Source organism: Fonsecaea multimorphosa (genome assembly GCF_000836435.1).
Source record: "Fonsecaea multimorphosa CBS 102226 unplaced genomic scaffold supercont1.15, whole genome shotgun sequence".
Classification (NCBI taxonomy): domain Eukaryota; kingdom Fungi; phylum Ascomycota; class Eurotiomycetes; order Chaetothyriales; family Herpotrichiellaceae; genus Fonsecaea; species Fonsecaea multimorphosa.
Window position 1 is genome coordinate 412,115 of NW_015971649.1, and position 19,576 is coordinate 431,690.

The window sequence follows — 19,576 nt, forward strand, 5'->3', positions numbered from 1 at the left end:
TCGACATCTCATTAATTCCAGGTACAGTATGGGTATATATGTTGGGGTTCTTCCATGTATATAGGGGCATTGCAAAGCAAGAGCAGTCTGTCAGACGACTCTGATTCGGAGAACCGGCTCTGTGCAGCCTACTTCCACGCGAGCATCTCACACTGCAGCGCGGCGAACCAAGCGTCTTGGGTATCCGCCCACTTGTGCACGGCCTGCAACGTCTCCTCGATCTCGTCCTGTGTGATACCGGCATCGATCCAGCTCTGGTGGAACGGGTCCCCCTGCCTGAGCTGCCCCGCCGCGCGCCATGCCAACCACTTCCTGGTCTCTGGGCCGGCGAAGACGCCGGCGCTGGCACCGACGCGGAATCTGGGCGTGTCGTCCGGGTCGAAGCCCACGCTGCGCAGCAGCGCCGGCATGCTCACGCCCGGCGGATCGACATCGCGTTCGTCCCGGGGCGCCACGCCCTTGCGCAGCGCGCGCGCCGAGTTCCCCACCCACAGACGGTCGAGGTCGCAGGCGCGCGGGTAGAAGTGCTGCTCGGCGCCGTCGCGCGTGGCCAGCACGCCGCCCGGTTTGAGCACGCGGCGCATCTCGCGCAGGGCCCTGCGCGCCACCTCCGCGGGGTGCATGTGCCCGAGCACCTGGGACACGAAGACGATGTCGAACGTGTCGTCCGCGAAGGGGAGCCGCTCTAGCACGTTTCCTTCCTGGAACACCACGTTCCCCGAGGAGCTGCTGCTCGGGGCCGCGTCCGCGTCCGCGTTCGCAGCCAACAACAACGCCCTGGCTTTCCGCAACACGTCGCCTGATACGTCGATGCCCACGGTGCGTCCTTGGCCGGCGTACCTCGCCAGTCCCGTCGTGATGGTCCCCGGCCCGCAACCCACGTCGAGAATGTGGTCGGTGGGCTTGATGTGCGGCAACAAAAACGCCGCGTCCGACTCGGCCGTGCGTGTCAGGTGCGTTGCCACCGTGTAGTTGGAGTGGCCTTGCGTGTAGCTGTTGTTGGTCGTGCTCGGTGTGCCATTGCCCGCCGGTTGCACCGCCATCATGCCTTTGTTTTTGTTTTTTTGTTAATTCGTAATTCCTTTAATTGCTCGGTATTTTGCTCTGTTTTCTCTCTCTCTCTCTCTTTTTTCTCTTCTCCCCGCTGCTTGTGGGGGGCGGGAGAACAGGGAATTTTTATATTTTCTGGTCCGCCGGGCCGTTTCTCAAGCCCTGGACTGGACTGGATTGGATGCCTGGGCCCGGACGAGCTCGCATCATCAACGCGTATAAATTCCGGGCCGGTGAGGAGCGGTCCCGGTGTGCGGGGGCCCGCTGTGTACTAGACTAATCATGAAAACCAGGAAAGCATCTGACAGAAGTCGCAATGGATGAGAAGGGTTGAGTGTGGGTTGTGGAAGGGAGTCCTTTTGCGGGAATTCAATAATGTTAAAAAGACTGCTGGCGAGGGTCTATTTTCCCGGAATTCTCCTGTGCCGGGGGTGGTTTGCTGTTGGGAAAGACTGGAAGAGACTCGGCTCGTTTTTGGGGTCGATACCTGGGTAGTTTTGAAGGGATAAGATGACAACAATCAACAGTATATAACCTTTTTTTTCAGATGATGTTCCCGGCCTGCGAGACTCCGTATCGTGTTTGAAATTGCTATCCTGATACCCCCGTTGAGATTGTCGACGTCCCTTCCAAATTGTGCCAATATCTAGAACCATAACCTATTTACTTAGCCAGGAATCCCTTCTTGTAGCCATAGTCACTCCGGCACTCGCCATGTTGAAATTTGCCAAATGCACTGCAGAGACAATGCTCCAATGCCGCCAATGTTGAAGCCCTCCAGCCCAATAGTCTATCCTACCTTCTATGCCATTGACCAAAAAAAATGGCCACAGTCATAAATATAAACCAGACGTCATCAATCAATCCGCTTGAAAGCCTCGTAGAACACTCTCCAACTTGGTCACCATCTCCTCCCATTCCTGCTCCTCGTCGCTGAGCACGGTAATCGCTCCCCCTGCACCGATTCGCCACTTCTGCAACTCTTCACCAGTGCTCTGGTCCTTCTCGTTCTCGTCGTCGTTGGAAAAAGCAGTGCGTATACACACCGACCAAGCGCCATTGCCACCGACGTCCATATACCCGATGGCGCCCGAGTAGACGCCACGCTCTCTCTGCTCCAGACCGTGGAGGATCTCGCATGACCGCTTCTTCGGAGCGCCCGTCATGCTTCCCGGCGGGAGCGTGTGCGTCAGTGCCCTCACGCCGTATCTTGTCATCTCTTTCGCGTGTTCATCGGCCTTCCGATCCGTTTCGGCAGATACTGGGACGTGCGCACGAATATGTGAGACGAGCGAAAAGACGGTTTCGGACTCGACCACGTCGCACAATTTCACTACCTCAACTTTCGCGTCGCGACCCACGGTGCTGTACAGGTCATGTCGGATGAGGTCCGCAATCATGAGATTCTCGGCACTTTCCTTCGCCGAGGACAAGATTGCGACGGCTTTGCCGCGGGTCATCTCTGGAGTCTTCTTGACAGTTCCTTTCATGGGGATCATGTCGATTGTGCCGTTTTTGGCGGACCAAGAGAGGAATTGTTCCGGTGAAGACGAGAGAATGGTGGTTTTGTCGAGACGGATGAACGAGGCGAAGGGAACAGGGTTGTATCGTTGAATGTTGTTGTAGAGCAGCCAGGAGGCGTTGGGGACAGCGGGGGTCGTGACGGTGGCTTCAGTGGTGAGACATAGTTCGTATGAGTTGCCGGCGAGAAGCTCAGATTGACATGCGCGAATCCGAGAAATATATGTGTCGTGGTCTGGGAGGTTGAAGGTTGTCGAGGACAAAATTTGGTGCAATCTGTCGGTCTCTGATCGACCCAGAACCGCCGCTGTATTGGACAGAGGTGTAGTACTTAGCTCATTGACCATTTCATCGACCCAAGAGTCGTCATTTGCTCTTATCGATTGCACGTAAGCCATCCCTGTAGAATGATCAAAGACAATACTGCGCTCCACCCAAAGAAGGCTGATCTCTGGCGTAGGAATTGGTGGACGGGTGTGCTCTGGCACATCAAGTTGCAAAGACGCCGTTCCGAATTCATATGACAGAAAACCCATAAACCCGCCTCTGAATGGGACTTCCTTTAAACCATCAAATTGAAAAGATTTGCTGGAAAGGAAAGATTCCAGACAATCCACCGCATTTTCCCGAGCGAGTATGAAGTTGGCAGAAGGGCCAGAGCCTTGTTTGACTGTAGTGCAACCCCGAGCGTACTGCAAGTGAAAGCTGTATTCATCAGGGAAGGCGTATATGCTATACTGACCCATTTTGGTTGACTCTAGCATCACGGTAGCGTTTGGCGGAGATTGCTGGTGGCACAAACTTGCAATGACCCTGCTCCCGGCAGGCAGATGTAGAGACCTCTGGCTTGCAGTAACATTGCACGACTTTGATAGAGAGTTCAGCTCTCTAGACAAGGCCTCGCTCTCGCGAGTAAGAGTTGCTTGCGCGAGCTTGGGAGAAGCCACTCGCTGCACAGAGACAAAATCTCGGTGGGCTGCATTGTGTATTCTTGTGGCATCCCACCACTGTTTGATAAGCTTGTGACAAGTGAAACTAGACTTGCATGACTCAGGGTGGAATTGGAGGCCATGGAACGGGAGAAGCTTGTGCCTAACTGCCATGACCCAATCATCTTTATCCCAGGCTAGGATTTCGAGACTGTTGCAGGTCTGGTATCGTGATGACACGGTAGATGGCAGACTTCGCAGAGACGATGTGCTGTCGCTGGAGGCAGACGAACTTGGACGACTCGGTGTCCCATTCCGCTTGAGATCGCTCGTGCGGACTCCCAGGCTGTTATAATTCGTGGCAATGATTCTCCCCGACTGAGGGAATATATCACTATCGGCATGACATATCTCCTTGGCATGTCCATGACATGGCAGATCCAGACGCACGACAGGGACTCCATTCCGAGCGCAGAGACTCTGGAAACCTAGACAGATCCCCAACACCGGAATGTTGTCGTCTGAGGCGCAAGCCCAGACTTTGTTGTAGAGACCAACATCAGATTCATTGTGTGGATTTCCAGGACCAGGACCGAGGACTATGGCATCGAAGCTGGTAAAGAATGCCTGTGGGGACTGGTTGAACTGGGCTGGAATATCACAATCGATCCTCACTAGAGTGACTTGGACCTGGAGCTGCTCATGAAGAAGAGCAGCAATATTCTCGGCGAATGAGTCGTAGGCATCGACAAAAAGAATCGACCCTTGAGTTGTCATCGAGACCGTCGAAGCCAATCTGATGGGAATGCTGAGACGACTCCTTCCTTTATGGAGCACGACCGACGGTGAAATAGTTGCAGACCAAGACCAGAGGCGCCGAAAGATACCAGAGACAATGCAGAAACAAACAAGTAGAAGATGACCTACCTCCGCCCCGTCTACGAAAATGAATGTCGGGAGAACATGGCGATGTTGCAGTCATACCGAAAAAGTTTCGTGCTGATGGGAATAAATTTTGGCATCGAATGCAAATGTTTTGCCGGAGGCGCCACGTGAGCATTTGCTCCGCCGTATCGGACACCGCCCAAAATGGACGCACCCAAACACCCCAAACACATCACAGACTTCCCACCCAAAATGCCCCAATCCAGACGACAGTGAAGTCTACGAGGACAAAACTCGGCAGTGGTGACGGCGGCTTTCTCAAGGACACGCTCAAGATGACCACGCCCGCCCTCGAGAATCAGCAAACATGGCCGACCTCAAAGACGACCTGACCGAGAAAGCTCACTTTGACCCTAATTGGATCCAATGGAACGGGGGGAGTCTACACTCAAATAACGGTATGTAAGGAGCTGCTCAAAAGGCTCCGGCAACTGACTCTTCCTCCTCAGTGCTCTTTTATTTTGCCACGTCTCCTTTCTTTGATCATGTCTCGGGCAACCAGTCGCTCTTCACACAGTGGGCCGGCACGCCAAACCAGAATGACATCCTGGGCACGAGGGCCAAGTTCGAAGCCAATCTACGCCACCAGCGCGGTATCCAGTACGTCGTCGAGCACGATCCTTTAGAGGAGCAAGTCGTCCTTGACGGACCAAATGGGCCCGAGAAGTCCAATGTCTGGGTGATTCGCAAGCAGAACCGTGAAACCGAGCGAGACGACAGCATTACGGTGTTGGGCTACTACTACATTGTCAATAACGTAATTTATCAGGCTCCTTCGGTTGCCAGCGTCCTAAACTATCGTCTGGTGAGCCGAGCTTCAGATTTTCCAACTGCCCCTCTGTTAACCAGAACGCATATAGCTGAACACGGTTTCCGCACTCAACAAAGTCTTTACGGCTCCAGCGGACTTGTCCTTCTTTTCCGTTTCTCATGGCCACACTTACCATAAGCCTGTCCAAGAGTCGGCAACTCAAAACATTCTGAGTGCCTCACAGCAGGGTAATGAACCAGCACCACCACCAACACCGGGACCTCAACCTTCTACTACCGAGAAAGCCGTCAACACTTCTCAAGCTCAGGAGGAAACCAATGGCGGGACTCGGACGGCTTGGGATGCACTTCGAATGACATTGCAATACGGAAAGGAGTATGTGGATGATATGCCCTTGGTGGGCGAGCCCGGCAACTTCCGCTTCTCTAAGAGCAAGGACGCAAGTGTGACGGCCAGCCAGACCAAAGGTCAATCCCAGACGTCTCCTACCGGGACCCCGGGTCAATCCCGAGCAACTTCTGTTGTGCCTCCGACATCAAGCAATCCGCCTGCAGCTGGCAAAGGCTCTAAGCTGCTAGAGAAAACGGCGCCACTACCTGAGGGAGCAGCAAAGGCGAAACGGAGAAAGAGCAAACCAGGTGTACCAAGCCCATGAGGCTCCCGCGGGGTGGTCATGGGTTGCGGCTACCCTCGAGGCAGGTATTGGGAGGGGGAATGTCCTAAATACATCATGGTTCATAGCAAACAGGTGTCTTTAGTAGTGAGATAGCCGCATATAAAGCAAATTTGACCATTCGCTAGACTGTTATTCGGATTTCATGAGCGTCACAAAAGGACGCCCGAGTACTATCACGTGACGTCCGGTGAGGCTCCTCCTCGTGCGGCAGGCAGCGCGAGGCAAGCGTCACCGTCACCAGCCTGCGACTTGTCGATCTGCAGACTGCGGCCCTTCGACGCTTGTCCCCTTCGCCGCATTTGTTCATCTTGCCATCTTCACTTCCCCCCAAAAAATCTCAGGCCACTCATTTTCTTGAGAAGTCATCTTCGCCATCCTGACTTTCTTCCTCACTATCTTCTTGATCGAAGACTCGAATCCGTGACCCAGTGACAGTCCGCTGACCAAATCCAAACGCTCTTGTGTGCGTGGCGGGGCAAGATGAAGCTCTCCTTCAGGGTTCGTAAATCTGACCCGTCGCTGTTCGGACTGTCACTAATGCGCATGACAGGATCTCAAGCAGCAAAAGTTCACCATCGATGCCGAGCCATCAGATACAGTATGCATTCCACTCTTCTCCAACTTCCCGAACCAGAACACAGGCTTACCCAATTTGCTCAGATCGCGCAGGTGAAAGAGAAGATTGCCGCAGAGAAAGGATGGGAATCCTCGCAACAGAAACTCATCTACGCTGGTATGTTGGGGTCTATTTCTGCTTCGTGCGCTCCGACTTTCAGGCAGCTGACCTCGAGACAGGCAAGGTACTCGCCGATGCCAACACCGTCGAATCCTACAAAATTGAGGAGAAGGGTTTCATTGTTTGTATGATATCAAAGGTTGGTCTTCATCTCATGTTCAACGTCGACAAACTGCTGATGGTGCGTCTCCCTCAGCCCAAAACTACCCCCGCGCCCAAGTCTGGCTCTCCCTCTACACCTGCTCCATCAACCTCCACCTCGACCTCAACACCCGCTGCCCCGGTTGCTCCTCAATCCAACCAATCCACTACCGCCTCAAATCAGCCCTCGACGCCCACCCCTGCTCAAAGCGTAGCGGCCCCGGCCGCAGCAGCTGGACCGGGCTTTAATGACCCCTCTGCATTCCTCATGGGCGGCCGCAATGAAGCAACCATTCGGGAGATGGAGGCTATGGGATTCCCAAGACCGGAAATAGATCGTGCACTGCGGGCGGCATTCTTTAATCCAGACCGAGCCATCGAGTATCTCCTGAGTGGTATCCCCGACAATATCCAGGCCGAGCAAAGACAAGCCACTCCAGGAGCCCCGGCAGCAAACCCGGCATCACCACCCGCACCTCAGCCCGCCCAGCCGGCTCCAGTCGCCGCACCTGCTGGTGACGAACCCATCAACCTGTTCGAAGCAGCGGCACAGGCCGGCCGCCCAGCTGGTGGGAGAAGAGCTCCCGCAGCCGCAGCAGGTCAAGGAGGGGCGGCTACAAATATGGACTTTCTGCGAAACAGCCCGCACTTCCAGCAACTCAGACAATTCGTCCAGCAGCAGCCAGCGATGCTCGAACCCATCCTACAGCAACTCGCCGAAGGTAATCCCGAACTTGCCCAGATGATCGGTTCAAATCAGGATCAATTTCTCCAGCTGCTAGCCGAGGTAAGTGGACGAAACCAAAGTCTTACTGGCCACCAATGCTGACTTGGGACTTCAGGATGCTCAAGATACTCTCCCGCCCGGCGCTACCCAGATCCATGTGACTGAGGAGGAGCGGGACGCTATCGAACGACTCTGCCGACTGGGATTTCCCCGTGACCAAGTCATCCAGGCCTACTTCGCTTGCGACAAGAATGAGGAACTAGCAGCCAACTTCCTCTTTGAGCAGCCCGACGATGAAGAGCAGTGATCGTAGGGGTCCGTCGCCATTAGCGCCATATCGTTACACCTGGGATTCGAAATCGAAAGTGGAGTTCTGGTGGTTTGCGCACTACGTCTTTGGATGGCCTGCGTGCGACATCGAGTGGCAGCTTGAGATACATGGCGGCAGGAGTCGGCAGCGGACCTGGTTGCACATGAAAATGAGGAGAGCCGTCGATGGCGATAATGGTTGTACGCTGGAGGAAATGAAAGGGATGATGAAGTGCTCGAAAGTTGCGCAAACGATGCATGTACTGAGTAAGACATACTCGATTTTGCCACTCGGTGCAAGTCAAGTCCCATAGCTATTCCAGCCGAATGTTGATGTCAGATGGAACAAACGAAGGGCAAACGGGTAATCTGGGGTTTTGAGAACTTCAGGCCCAGCATATTATCCTGCTCTACAATCCTCTTGGCAGATTAAGGAATTAGCATTATTTCCCCGATCACCCTCTTCACAGCACAATATTGGGTTCCTGTGTCGGAATATCCGCTGGCACCGTGGTCGTGCTGATTATTCTCGTCTCTTCTTCGTCTCCTTCGGATGCTGCTGTGGTGGGGATCAAAGTCGAACTTGACACCTCCCTGGCCCCTGGGGGCGAGTCTGGCCCTTGAACAGACATCTCATGCGCCTCGTTGTATTTCTCCCCACCCTTCTGAATATTGACTTGTTCTCCCGTATGTGCATCAACATACTCGACCGGGCCGCAGATGCGGTCGACCCTCCACACGCCGAGTCCCCGCCTGCCCACGACCCTCTCCAAAGTGGGCCACACTCCAACGTCCCCAAAGTCCAAGTCGTCGAGGTTCAAATGCCGGCGGAACACAGCTAGATTGGTCAGACTCAAATGTGCAGGTGGAATGTTCATGTCGATCGCGAAGCTGAAATTGGAAACTGGGGGGTAGTCGAAGCCTGTAGGTGGTGTTTGGTCGGAAGGAGGATGATGCTTGGACGAAGTGGTCTGACGACCGGTGTTGGAAGCATCGAGACGCCATGCGCTCAGCGGCGCCACCACAAAGATATCCGTCCTCTCCTTGTGTAGGATTAATCGTTCCAGAAGGGACGGGTCGCATGTTGGCATGTGTTGCATGAGCATGAAGACCAATTCGTTTTGTGGATAGCCCATCAGCGGAACGGTGGAGATGTTCAGAGACCTGTTGGTTGCAGGATGCACCGGTTCAGAGCCGAGGAGGAAGGTTGGCGGCGGGTAGGTTTTCCACCAAAAGACTTCGACATTATGTGCGTCTGAATGGGTTATGTTCAATGACTGTATTACCAGGGAGGGCATTGCCAGCTGCGCTGGAATGATCCCGCCCTGGTGATAGATGCCCATGAGGATCGCGAGGGCGGCGTTGAAGATGACCCAGGCCGTCCAGAAAATAACTGACCATGGTTTTGAGGATGGAGCCCGTATGCTTGTCAGGATCAGAGGTACGGTGGGCAGGAGGAAGCGAGGTTCTTGGTGTGGGATAAGGCTGAGGAAGAGACAACCTGCACCGGCAGAGGCGAGCCGGTTGTTGGAGAGCAAGCTTTTCAGGATGCGCAAATTGAACGGGTAGGCAGAAGCGATTAGGAGGATTAGTGCTGGCCCGAGAAGTTGAGGGAGGTTGATCAGAAGATGTTGATAATGCGGATGGAGGCCGTGTTGTGCAAGATTGCTGGTCTGCGTATTGTACAGGATATTATTGAGCGGAGTGATTACTGGATCCTTCCTGACATGGTCGTAGAGTGCTCCAAAAGACCTCGTAGCCGACGGCCCAGAATAGTAAGCTGTGTCCATGACGATGGCAAAGAGTGTCCAGAAGATGCCGGAAAGTGAAAGGGCAAGAAAGCAGAAAGGTCTCGGATCTGCGTCAGCCTTGCGAATCGAGGAGGCAGCGGGGCGTCAAGGTCGGGCATAATGGCGCTGCTACTCACCTATTCCAAAAATGTGGCAGGAGTTGGATGCCGGGTATCATGACGAAGGCGGGAAAAGTAACCCGATTGAAAATTCCGAATACAAAAAGAAAGCCTAGGACAGCGCTCGACGCGATTGCTGAACGCTTCTTTTCCCATGTCAGTATATGCTCTATCAATCGCTGATGCAAGCGACATACCTTGTCGCGCAAAATGCGCTCTATCATCACGACGCTCCACAAAACAAGAAGAGTCTCGACAGAATTTGAAAAGGTATGTGTCTGAAAGGTCCAAGTCACATATGAAGAAGTGACCAAGATGACGGCCTGGATCCAGCGTCGAGGGGAGCGGACCAATTCATGAACAGCCCAATCCTCCAAAACGAAACTGAGAACAAGCATGACGAGGCGGAGCGTATAAAAGATGATGGTGGGGTCGACGCGATCTCCTTCTTCTTCCTGCGTCCAAGTCCATTTCAAGAGAGTCATGGGCAATCCATAGATTGGCCATAGTGGAAAGACACTACGGATTGGGCGCGACGAGGTCCATTCCCAAGTTGGGCGAGTCGGATAAGCGAAGAGGTATCCTGCACAAAAGCCATCAGCAACGGTGACTGGGCAAGGTATCCATCGACACATACCAGCAATGGGCTCTGGACCCTGAAAGATTTCGTCGGGGTGAAGATAACTGGGCGACACGGCAAAATAGACGCGAATAAACAGCAAGAAGAGGTACAATAGCCGCCACATCCTTTGTTTTGATGCGGTCACCGTGCCGGATACGACTTGCGCAGTATCATTGTCCTTTGTCTTATACAAGGTGTGAGCCACTCCCTCCGACTCATTCTCAATTGTGACCGGGTGGTACGTGAGCGCGTCTACCAACGCGTCACTTTGCGAGAGAGGAGACGGGGAGTAAGGGTCGGGGTTTGAACCTCTCAAGGGAGGACCAGGAGGTGTACGGGCGAAAGCGCAATGAGACAATCACAGTGGGAGATGAGGTTGGTGTTGGTCAAGCAACTTTGAACAGTAGGATGTGGTATCTAGGTACTTCAAGAATGATGCTTGTTGCATGCTGCTTGCATCAACGGGTGACGTCGGGCCGGCTTGCCTACACGTGACTGTCATTTCCGGCTTACTGGCGAGCTGGCACCCACCAGGTAACGAGGTTATTTAGGCCGCTGCAGACAAGGACGGCGTCTACAATGAAAGACAGTAGTGATAGAGTTGCTGTTTGTGCGGTCGTGTGAGGGCTGTGGCTGGGAATGATTTGTCACAGGCACCCAATAGGGTCCAGCGGCGTTTGATTTGACATGAGGACCTGGAACTGAGTACTTCGTATATGTTTGCGACGCAGGCAGCGAGCACGCAAGAGTATTTTTCTAAATATCCAAACCGTTCAGCTCCTGCGCAGTTGTCCTTCTGCTTTACTTTTCTTCCCAACATCGTCTCCGTAATCAGCCGGATATCGACAGTCCAAGATTCAGGTAAGCCTTTGATAATATATCGTCCATGGTTGAACTGTCATCTTTTTCTTTGTCGCCATAAAGGAAGGAAGAAAGGGAAAGGCCCAGCTGCCGCTGTCAGATCCGCACATACCTCCATGCGGGCGCCAAGGGCACGACGCTTCCGGCCTGTCACTCATGCAGTCACGGCCTTTACATATCCATTCACTCAATTGTGACTCTCTGTCCTACACATCTTCGCTCAAAACCTCATCTCTTCCCTCTGCCTCCCCTTTAACCTCCGCTTTACTCTACATCTGTACTGTTTCGTATACAACTCCGTTGACCCGCGCCTCATCCTAGTCATCCACACCACCCCGCACAACACCATTCCCAAGTCACCAGTCCACTCCGGCAACATGTCGTCCGACAACTCCAAAAAGTTGGTCCTACAGAGTTCCGACGGCGAGGACATCGTAGTCGGTAAGCCACAGCTCAACCCAAGCATGCGCCGCTTCCCCAAGCTGACCGTTTGCAGACCGCGATGTTGCTGAGAGATCAATTCTCATCAAGAACATGGTCGGCGATCTTGGTGAAGATGCCATGGAGGAGGCCATTCCCATCCCCAACGTCAACGCCGCTGTCCTCAAAAAGGTGATCGAGTGGTGCACACATCACAAGCATGATCCTCCTGCCACGAACGAAGACGACTCGGACTCACGTAAGAAGACGACCGATATCGATGAGTGGGATCAAAAGTTCATGCAGGTCGACCAAGAAATGCTATTTGAGATCATCCTCGCCGCCAACTATCTTGACATCAAGGCTCTACTTGATGTCGGTTGCAAGACTGTTGCCAATATGATCAAGGGAAAGTCGCCAGAAGAGATCCGCAAGACGTTCAATATCCAAAATGACTTTACGCCTGAGGAAGAAGATCAGATCCGCCGGGAAAATGAGTGGGCTGAAGAGTGAGCCCACCGTCTCCTGGCCCCATGATGATACATACTGACCGCTTCATAGTCGTTGACCTACTCGGTATCATTATCCGCAAACTGGCATAGTTTGATGGCGTTGGAGGCGTTTCACGAATGGTGCATATCGAAAATCAGACGGGTGCGGGACCCAAGAAGCTGGTGGCGCGGTCAAAATTGATCTCCTTTGTCGCACGTTCTGCTCGATCCATGAGAAAACTCAAGGGATGGCTACCTGAAGTCCTGATGGCCACGACCGGAGCTGGGGGTAACAAGGATGCATGCCATGATATGAAGGAATGATGAGTGGCGGTGATCATGCAGGCTCAGTCTGCTACACGAAATACGTTCTGCGCAGCACATAGATGACTGTCAACATGAACCTATGAGCATAAGGTCTCTGAGAGCATACTCTCAGGGGTTCACACATAGTTTCTGCTTTTGGGAAAAGAACGAGGCTGTTTGGACGTTAGACTGAGACCCTCATTTGAATCGATTGTTTTCATTGACTTTGCCTTTGCACAAGGTTTCTACGCAAGTCCCTAGAGCGCATTGTCGACTGTCATTCCTTGAACCAGCCCACCCCATCATTTTGTGCATTTGAGGATCATGGACGTTCAACTTTTGAGCGAAACCCTCAACAGACTCCCCTGCTGTGTTTGGCATGGAAAATAGCCCTAGCCTGCCTTCATCAACGCATCCAGGTTCTCCATGCTAACCCTCCCCACTCTGGTAACGCTCCATCCTCCCGTCCCTAATTTCGACCACATTCAAGCACTAAACACAGGCCCCTCCCTCGCCTCATCTCGGTAGACAATAAAATGCGTGATCCGGTGATAGATCCCCAAGGAAAGGACGAGTTTTGGTGAATTGGCGGGAACGATGTGTGCTCTTTTGGGCTGTCGCGGAGGGAATTTAGATGCCGATTCTGGTCTTGCGCCAGTGCCTCCGCTTCGCGTTGTATCTGTAACGCGATCAAGTGTGTTAGCCCCATGATTCTGTTAAATTCATATCTCTTTTGATTTTGGCGTCGATGTTTGGGGCCAGGGAGTCCCATTTCGGTCCTTCTTTCGTCCAGCCCCAGTATCCCCCAAGCTGGCAGAGAAAATGTACACAAGACACCCCATTCTCCCCCCCACCTCTTCTAACCACTCAAGGAATAAAGAAATCTCCATCCTTTCTCCCTCATACTTGAACACCGGGAGGTTTTCACAAGGAATAATTCGAGAAAGAGGAGGGTGTCGCTTGTAGTCGGGGGAAATGTATTTTGGGCCACTGACCTGATGGTGTTGCCCGTCCTGAGACGAATCCACTGGGGGATGGGTCGGTTCTGCTTCTGCGCCTTTGCGAGCTTCTGCTTCGTGCGGAAGGATTTGTGGCTCTGTTCATACAACTTGCGTCAGCCTCATATTGAAATTGTCATTCTGGCACAGATGGCACGTGGAATTGTTGGGCGGGATTGGAAGAGGTCAGAGAGGTGGAGGGAGGTTTTGGCGATAGGGAAACGTTGCGGATAGTGTGGTGTTCAATATGATGACATTTTCAGACATCTGGAGAGGGAACGTACCGGCATCTTGACTTTTCTTCTCAGTCCGGTTGACGAGTGTCGTGGATGGGAAGAGAAATCAGATATGTTGGTTGGAAAGAGTGGTCAATTGTCTGCGTGCCCACCCTTGACTACCACTGCTGTGGTGGTGGTGCCCCAAAATTTCGCAGCCCGTTGCCTGTGGGCTTGGCGTATGCCAAGACCAGGCCCTTACTAGCGGTCACGTGTATGTTGCGAGCAAGCTTCAGGAATTCCGAGATGATGCCGTCACCTTTGCAACGCCGCCCGCCAATTAGTCGGGGAACTTAGGAGTCTGGTGCTGCGCTTCCGAGGCTTGGGGTCGAGGTCATTCTCCGATTGCGGTGCAGCGTTGTGAGTCTCGGTCAAGATTTATATGGGAACGCCGATAGAGAGCTTCTATTCAGCCCGTCTTCAAGTTCCAGCTTGCCCTTTAGAAAACAAGAGCCCATCTTTGAGGACCATTGGATGCTCTGACGACTACTGACTGCATTGTGTTGCTTTCTTGAGCAAACGGAAGAAAGTGGGGAGGTAAGAAGGGCACAAGATGTCGTCGAAGCTCAGGATATTGGTCCCCGTCAAGCGTGTCATTGATTATGCTGTGAGTGGCCCTCGATTTACGAATGCAGGATGCAGCGCATGAATACACCTCCATTCCTGGCCCCAATATCACGGGTCTCCTTTCCTTTTGTATACCTTCATGCCGTAACTAACCTTCCCTCCTTACAACGCAGGTCAAGCCCCGCGTAAAATCCGACCGCACGGGCGTCGAGACCTCCGGCGTGAAACACTCGCTCAATCCCTTTGACGAGCTCTCGATCGAGGAAGCCGTGCGGCTGCGCGAACGCAAACAGCCCGTCGAAGACATCCTGGCCGTGAGCGCCGGGCCTGCGAAATGCGCCGACACGCTGCGGACGGCCATGGCCATGGGCGCAGACAGAAGCATCCACGTCGACGTTCCCGAAGATAAACCCCTCGAGCCCCTGGGCGTGGCGAAGCTGCTCAAGGCCATCGCCGAGAAGGAACAAAGCAACCTGATCATCCTGGGCAAACAGGCCATCGACGACGACGCGGGCCAGACGGGCCAAATGCTTGCAGGTTTACTGAACTGGCCCCAGGCCACGCAGGCGTCCAAGGTATCGATCGACAATGACACGGTGACGGTCGAGCGCGAGGTCGACGGCGGCGTAGAGACCCTGCGGGCAAAACTGCCCATGGTCATCACGACGGATCTGCGGTTGAACGAGCCCCGCTACGCCAGTCTGCCCAACATCATGAAGGCCAAGAAGAAGAAGCTGGAGAAGAAGACCCTCGGCGACTACGGCGTCGACGCCACCAGCAGACTCAAGACCGTCAAGGTCGAGGAGCCCCCCGTCCGGCAGGGTGGCGGGAAGGTCGAGGATGTGGACGGTATGATCAGCAAGCTGAAAGAATTGGGTGCCCTTTAAAGGTGAAATGGGCACGAATGACCCGAATGGCATTTATAGGTCGAGGCAAATAAGATTGCGTCGTGGTGGGAGGAGGACATGACCGGACAACAATTACATATCTGCTTTTGGGGGCCTCGTACTGGGTGAATCGGCAAGGGCGCATATAACTATTTGCACCGTATACACAAAAGCAAGGATGAGAAGCATCAGAACACGTTCTGTTTCGAAGCTCGTTCATATTATGACAGCCATGGCTGTTCAGCCTTCCAAGCTGTGGCTCTTGCAGGAAATGCTTTCTAGTGTGTGCTATCTGTTCCGGCCCATGCCTGCCGTAAAACGCCAGCGCTATGCTATGCTATGCTCTGACGCTGTCAGAAGAGGCAAGCCGCCCCGGCTAGTCGCCATTTCCATCTCAATCCCATCAGTCATCCATCCATAAGCCATGAAGAAAGCAATTCCTGCATTGTTTTTGTAGTGTTGTTCAAAAGTTTTTGTTGTCTGCCAAATTGCAGACTTTGAGAATCAGTTGCTGGGGGAGCTTGGGGTTGGTGTGAGAGTGTCTTGCTTAGACAGTTCCAGCAATGGTCAAATCTCGAATCTCGGAGAGAACTTGCTCAACACGATTATCCAGGTCTCCACGTGCATATTGTTCTCTAGTTTCTGGATCCAAGTACTGCTGCACCTGTGCCATGCGGCTGTATGCTTCTGCGCAGAACCGGAGTTGGATTTTGACGAGTGCTTCAAAGCTGGGGTCGAGGTAGGGAACACGGAGATCGATGAGTTGAGGGAGTTCGGTGAAGAGTTGTTCGTTAAGTTGTTCGTACGCTTGCTTCGCCATTTCGGCTTCTTTTTCCGCACGAGGTAGTTTGGTAACATCTTTGTCGGGTTTTTCGACGAGTTTCTTGACCTTGGAACGCATGGAATCGTAATCGAGGAGTTTGTTGTTTCGTTTCTTGATACATTCGTTAATGTCAGGGAAGTATGCGCAGAAGCGGGAGATCGGTTCAAGGACAGTTGCTCTGTAGGCATCGTCAGTGGGTGAGGCGGATCTGAAGGAATTGTGAGAGGGACACGTACCGGTAGGGGCCATCAAGCGCTTTGATGGTTTCGGCGTCTAAATCTTCGACGGCCTGCTTGTAGGATCGTGAGACGCCATCTCTGGTACCAGCGTCGCCGTAGAATGCGTCGATTGTCTCCGCTATCCTCATTTGTGATGCTGTCATGGCTGCAGCAGGAAACGCAGTCAGTATCTCCAGCCATCGCCAGCGGCAGCAGAAACTACTAACCTCGCAAGCTGTCCAGATAGCCCTTGGCCTCCTTCTGCAACCTGTTCGCGGCCGATTCCATTGTCCGGTACCTCCTGTAGCATAGTGGTCAGCCGCGGCTCTGTTCGCTTTCAGATGTGCTCGACTCTCACCTCTCCTCGACCTCGTAGTCCCGGTCGTTCGTCCTCTCGACCTGGCCTAGGTGACATGGTCAGCGCTTCGTTGCCAGTGAGTCTCAGATGAGGCTTACCAGTCTTCATCATCACCTGCGTCGTGGCGCGGTTGACGCCTTTCTTGAAGCCTGCCCACGACATCGCGCTCGTTCAGATAGCACTGCCAGTTTCTTCTCAGGCGGCGGTAATATGCAGAAGGCGACTCAAAGGCAAGTGGGCCGTCGTCGATCGTGTGGAAGAAGAGATATAGGCAGTTGGCATTAACGTCAACCTGAGCCCAATTAAGCTCCTGTTCGGCCCTGCGCCACCAGTGCGCACGGACCTCCGTATAACGGGTGCCAAGGCGACCCGCAAAATGGTCCATGACGTAATCCCGGAGACGGAGAAACAAAGACGCGGTGGTACGGTGAGGCATGTTAAATAGCGGTGCAGAATCTCGGCGACGCACGTCTTGGCGTGAAGAGGCCCACTTCCTCGTTTACCCCTCCAGCAGACTCCAGCTTCAATACTGTCCTTGCGACATCACTTGGACAGGCGGGCATCTGAGCGTCAGAGGGGCCGCACCTGGTCGAATGCGCACGGAATCTCCCTATTTAATATCGTGACGGAGCCATCTTCACTGGTACGGACGGCCACCTGGCGTTCAAAGAGTGGGAACAAGGGAGTAGCACTTTACGGCCCGTCAGGCACATGGGTACCTGCTGCTCAATTGTCTCGAGAGTGCAACTGGGTGCAACCAGTGATTATTGCCTAATACTCTCGAGCCCACCCCGGTCTCTTACTTGATGACCAGAATCCTTTTTTTTGGTGTAGACCGTCAATATCAAAGTCTGTGAACTCTGTGGATAATTGTAAACTGGCCTCAGTCGCAGATCTATTTCCTAAGGTCGACCACAACGCGTGACGAAGTCCTATCGTGATCCACTCGCCAGCAGCAGCGGCGGTCTTCGCAGTGCCAACATGAAAGAGATGCCAGACAGGGTATGTGACACTTTGCGACCGATGACCTTAAGCAAATTGTGCAACGCCTTGCCCATGTTGGCTGGCAAGCATGTTGACATTGAGCTATCCAGACGTGCAATGTCACCATCAAATGTTAATGAGTGCGCTGCACAATGGAAATCCCAGCAAACTTTGATGCAAAGCTCATTCATCCTTGTGGAAAACAGACCACTTCAACCCTGGCAGTCACGACTGACAAGGCCTTTCCACGGGTTCCTTATCACGGTTGCAAGCCTGATCGCATTGCGAATTGTGAGAGAGAAAGTGATATGATGCCTAAGCATTGTTTGAAGGATCGAGCTAATAAGATTGAAGGGCTTGAAAGAGATCGTAATGTAAAGTACCTCCCAGGGTCATAAGGTGGAATACATCAACGCGTCTCAGGACGGCTTCGGTCTTCGGTCCGTGTAAGGCTGGCACTTCCTTAGCAGGAAGGGCGCTCTGTTTCTCAGACAGAGGGTAGTCCTGGTAGTGTTAGCTTGTACTTTTGCGCCTGTAGTCTCCGCCTCCTCTTTGTGTGAGTTGTCGCTGTTAGTTTGTGGAGTCGATATCTTACTGCTCGTAAGGGTAAGCAGCAAGCGTGTGTAATATGGCCGTGGTCACAGGTCTGAGGAGGTCTTGAGATAGGAGAAGCAGTGACAACGAGAAGAGGTATTAAACTTCGATACGGTCTTTGATCTCTTCGGCACGCTTATTTCTTTCTGTTGACTGTCTTGGGCACCCAGCTCTAGGGCATGCTGCTGGAGAGGAATGGTGCATGTGGTGATCCCAGATTATCTTGAGCCGAAGTAGGGTAGTGCCAGCCATCAGGTATGAGGAGCATATGAGATGTATACCGGACGCGACTGCGTCCACATTAGCTCTGGGACAGAACTCAAAGCAAATGATCTGGTCTCAGTTTGGGCTCGCCTCGTCTCAATTGCCACCCCTCCCTCTGCCTCTCTGAAGCTCCCGTGCTCATCTGTCAATGTGCTCGATGAGGAGCAAAGGAAAATCGTGAAATGAAAAGGACGCTCCGTGAGTTTCCCACAATTCTTCGCTAGAAGCCACCGAGAAACAGTAGGCTCGTAGTATTTGCCATTCCAGGCATAACAATAAGAGACAGTGTCGCCTCCAGGAGTTCTATGTGCGTATCAAATCCCGCCCACCAGGACTCTGTGAAGTCAGCAGGTAGATTTGAAACCAAAAAGACCACCTGTCTAGCAGAGAGAACTGGTTAGAAAAAGGGAGACCATCAAGCTTACAGGTAGAGAAAGCTATGTGAAAAGATACGAAGATTTTCTACCGCTCCTATAGCAGCATTTTGCAATATAAAAACCCGGAGGCATCAGTGTCCCGGTCCCGAGGTGCCATACTCTTAGCCTGTTGGTGTCAAAGCCTCTGGAAAGCTCTGACGGCCAAATCATGCTTTCGTCAAGGATAACGACAGAGCTAGGGTAGTCTGACTTGAGCTTCCTAAAAGCAGAGTCCTTCTTTGCGAGAGGGATATTGTTCGAAGTGAGTGGACGCCTTGGTTTGACCACGAAGCGTACCGCGCCAGGTCGTTTCTCGCTTGCAAAGCATAGAATTGCGGTGTACCAAGTATCGCACAACCCATATCTCCTCGACGTCACTGCGAGCATAGCCTGGTTGATCATCCACTGTTATTATGTGGCAGCTCTCAACCTCCTACCCGAGTTCGGCTGCGTCAGTGATGAGCTGGAACACCGTTTGCCAACTTGCCCACAGAAATGAAGAGATGTCTGTAAGGCCAGGAGCTGATGACCACAGCTGTTATGATCAGTCTGAAGGTAGAGGATCAGATTTGCTCGTGCTCGAACGACTGGTTTTTTTTGCACCCGTTTGGCATGCTGAATTGGTCGAGATGCATGGCTACTCACTCGACAACACGCGAGATGGTGAAACCAGGGACATCCTCCACCAGGAGCAACAGGGTGTGCAGAACAAGCGGAGGTCCATTTCAGAATGAAAGAGAGGGAGAGAGAAAAATGGGACACATTGTTCGGCAGTCA

The 19,576-nt window shown here is 53.0% G+C and overlaps 8 protein-coding genes across 8 annotated transcripts; 4 read left to right on the forward strand and 4 right to left on the reverse strand.

Moving 5' to 3' along the window:
* Positions 1–128: 128 nt before the first annotated feature.
* Positions 129–1,043, reverse strand: Z520_07509 (uncharacterized protein; the record flags this gene model as incomplete). The annotated part of the gene is made up of 1 exon (XM_016778006.1): positions 129–1,043. The coding sequence occupies one exon, from the start codon at positions 1,041–1,043 to the stop codon at positions 129–131; it is 915 nt and encodes a 304-aa protein (XP_016630912.1).
* Positions 1,044–1,910: 867 nt separating this feature from the next.
* On the reverse strand, positions 1,911–4,277 carry Z520_07510 (uncharacterized protein; the record flags this gene model as incomplete). Its single annotated transcript, XM_016778007.1, has 1 exon — positions 1,911–4,277. The coding sequence occupies one exon, from the start codon at positions 4,275–4,277 to the stop codon at positions 1,911–1,913; it is 2,367 nt and encodes a 788-aa protein (XP_016630913.1).
* A 475-nt stretch (positions 4,278–4,752) lies between these two features.
* Positions 4,753–5,872, forward strand: Z520_07511 (uncharacterized protein; the record flags this gene model as incomplete). Its single annotated transcript, XM_016778008.1, has 3 exons — positions 4,753–4,843; positions 4,895–5,250; positions 5,306–5,872. 3 exons carry the CDS (start codon positions 4,753–4,755, stop codon positions 5,870–5,872), a joined length of 1,014 nt encoding a protein of 337 aa, XP_016630914.1.
* Positions 5,873–6,373: 501 nt separating this feature from the next.
* On the forward strand, positions 6,374–7,804 carry Z520_07512 (uncharacterized protein; the record flags this gene model as incomplete). Its single annotated transcript, XM_016778009.1, has 6 exons — positions 6,374–6,391; positions 6,444–6,491; positions 6,554–6,626; positions 6,689–6,768; positions 6,826–7,557; positions 7,613–7,804. 6 exons carry the CDS (start codon positions 6,374–6,376, stop codon positions 7,802–7,804), a joined length of 1,143 nt encoding a protein of 380 aa, XP_016630915.1.
* Positions 7,805–8,270: 466 nt separating this feature from the next.
* On the reverse strand, positions 8,271–10,461 carry Z520_07513 (uncharacterized protein; the record flags this gene model as incomplete). Its single annotated transcript, XM_016778010.1, has 4 exons — positions 8,271–9,657; positions 9,734–9,861; positions 9,913–10,298; positions 10,353–10,461. The coding sequence occupies 4 exons, from the start codon at positions 10,459–10,461 to the stop codon at positions 8,271–8,273; spliced, it is 2,010 nt and encodes a 669-aa protein (XP_016630916.1).
* Positions 10,462–11,575: 1,114 nt separating this feature from the next.
* On the forward strand, positions 11,576–12,131 carry Z520_07514 (E3 ubiquitin ligase complex SCF subunit sconC; the record flags this gene model as incomplete). Its single annotated transcript, XM_016778011.1, has 2 exons — positions 11,576–11,639; positions 11,695–12,131. The coding sequence occupies 2 exons, from the start codon at positions 11,576–11,578 to the stop codon at positions 12,129–12,131; spliced, it is 501 nt and encodes a 166-aa protein (XP_016630917.1).
* A 2,110-nt stretch (positions 12,132–14,241) lies between these two features.
* Z520_07515 (uncharacterized protein) lies at positions 14,242–15,142 on the forward strand (the record flags this gene model as incomplete). Its single annotated transcript, XM_016778012.1, has 2 exons — positions 14,242–14,295; positions 14,429–15,142. The coding sequence occupies 2 exons, from the start codon at positions 14,242–14,244 to the stop codon at positions 15,140–15,142; spliced, it is 768 nt and encodes a 255-aa protein (XP_016630918.1).
* Positions 15,143–15,689: 547 nt separating this feature from the next.
* Positions 15,690–16,703, reverse strand: Z520_07516 (protein hob3; the record flags this gene model as incomplete). The annotated part of the gene is made up of 5 exons (XM_016778013.1): positions 15,690–16,143; positions 16,202–16,349; positions 16,411–16,484; positions 16,542–16,587; positions 16,640–16,703. The coding sequence occupies 5 exons, from the start codon at positions 16,701–16,703 to the stop codon at positions 15,690–15,692; spliced, it is 786 nt and encodes a 261-aa protein (XP_016630919.1).
* Positions 16,704–19,576: the final 2,873 nt, after the last annotated feature.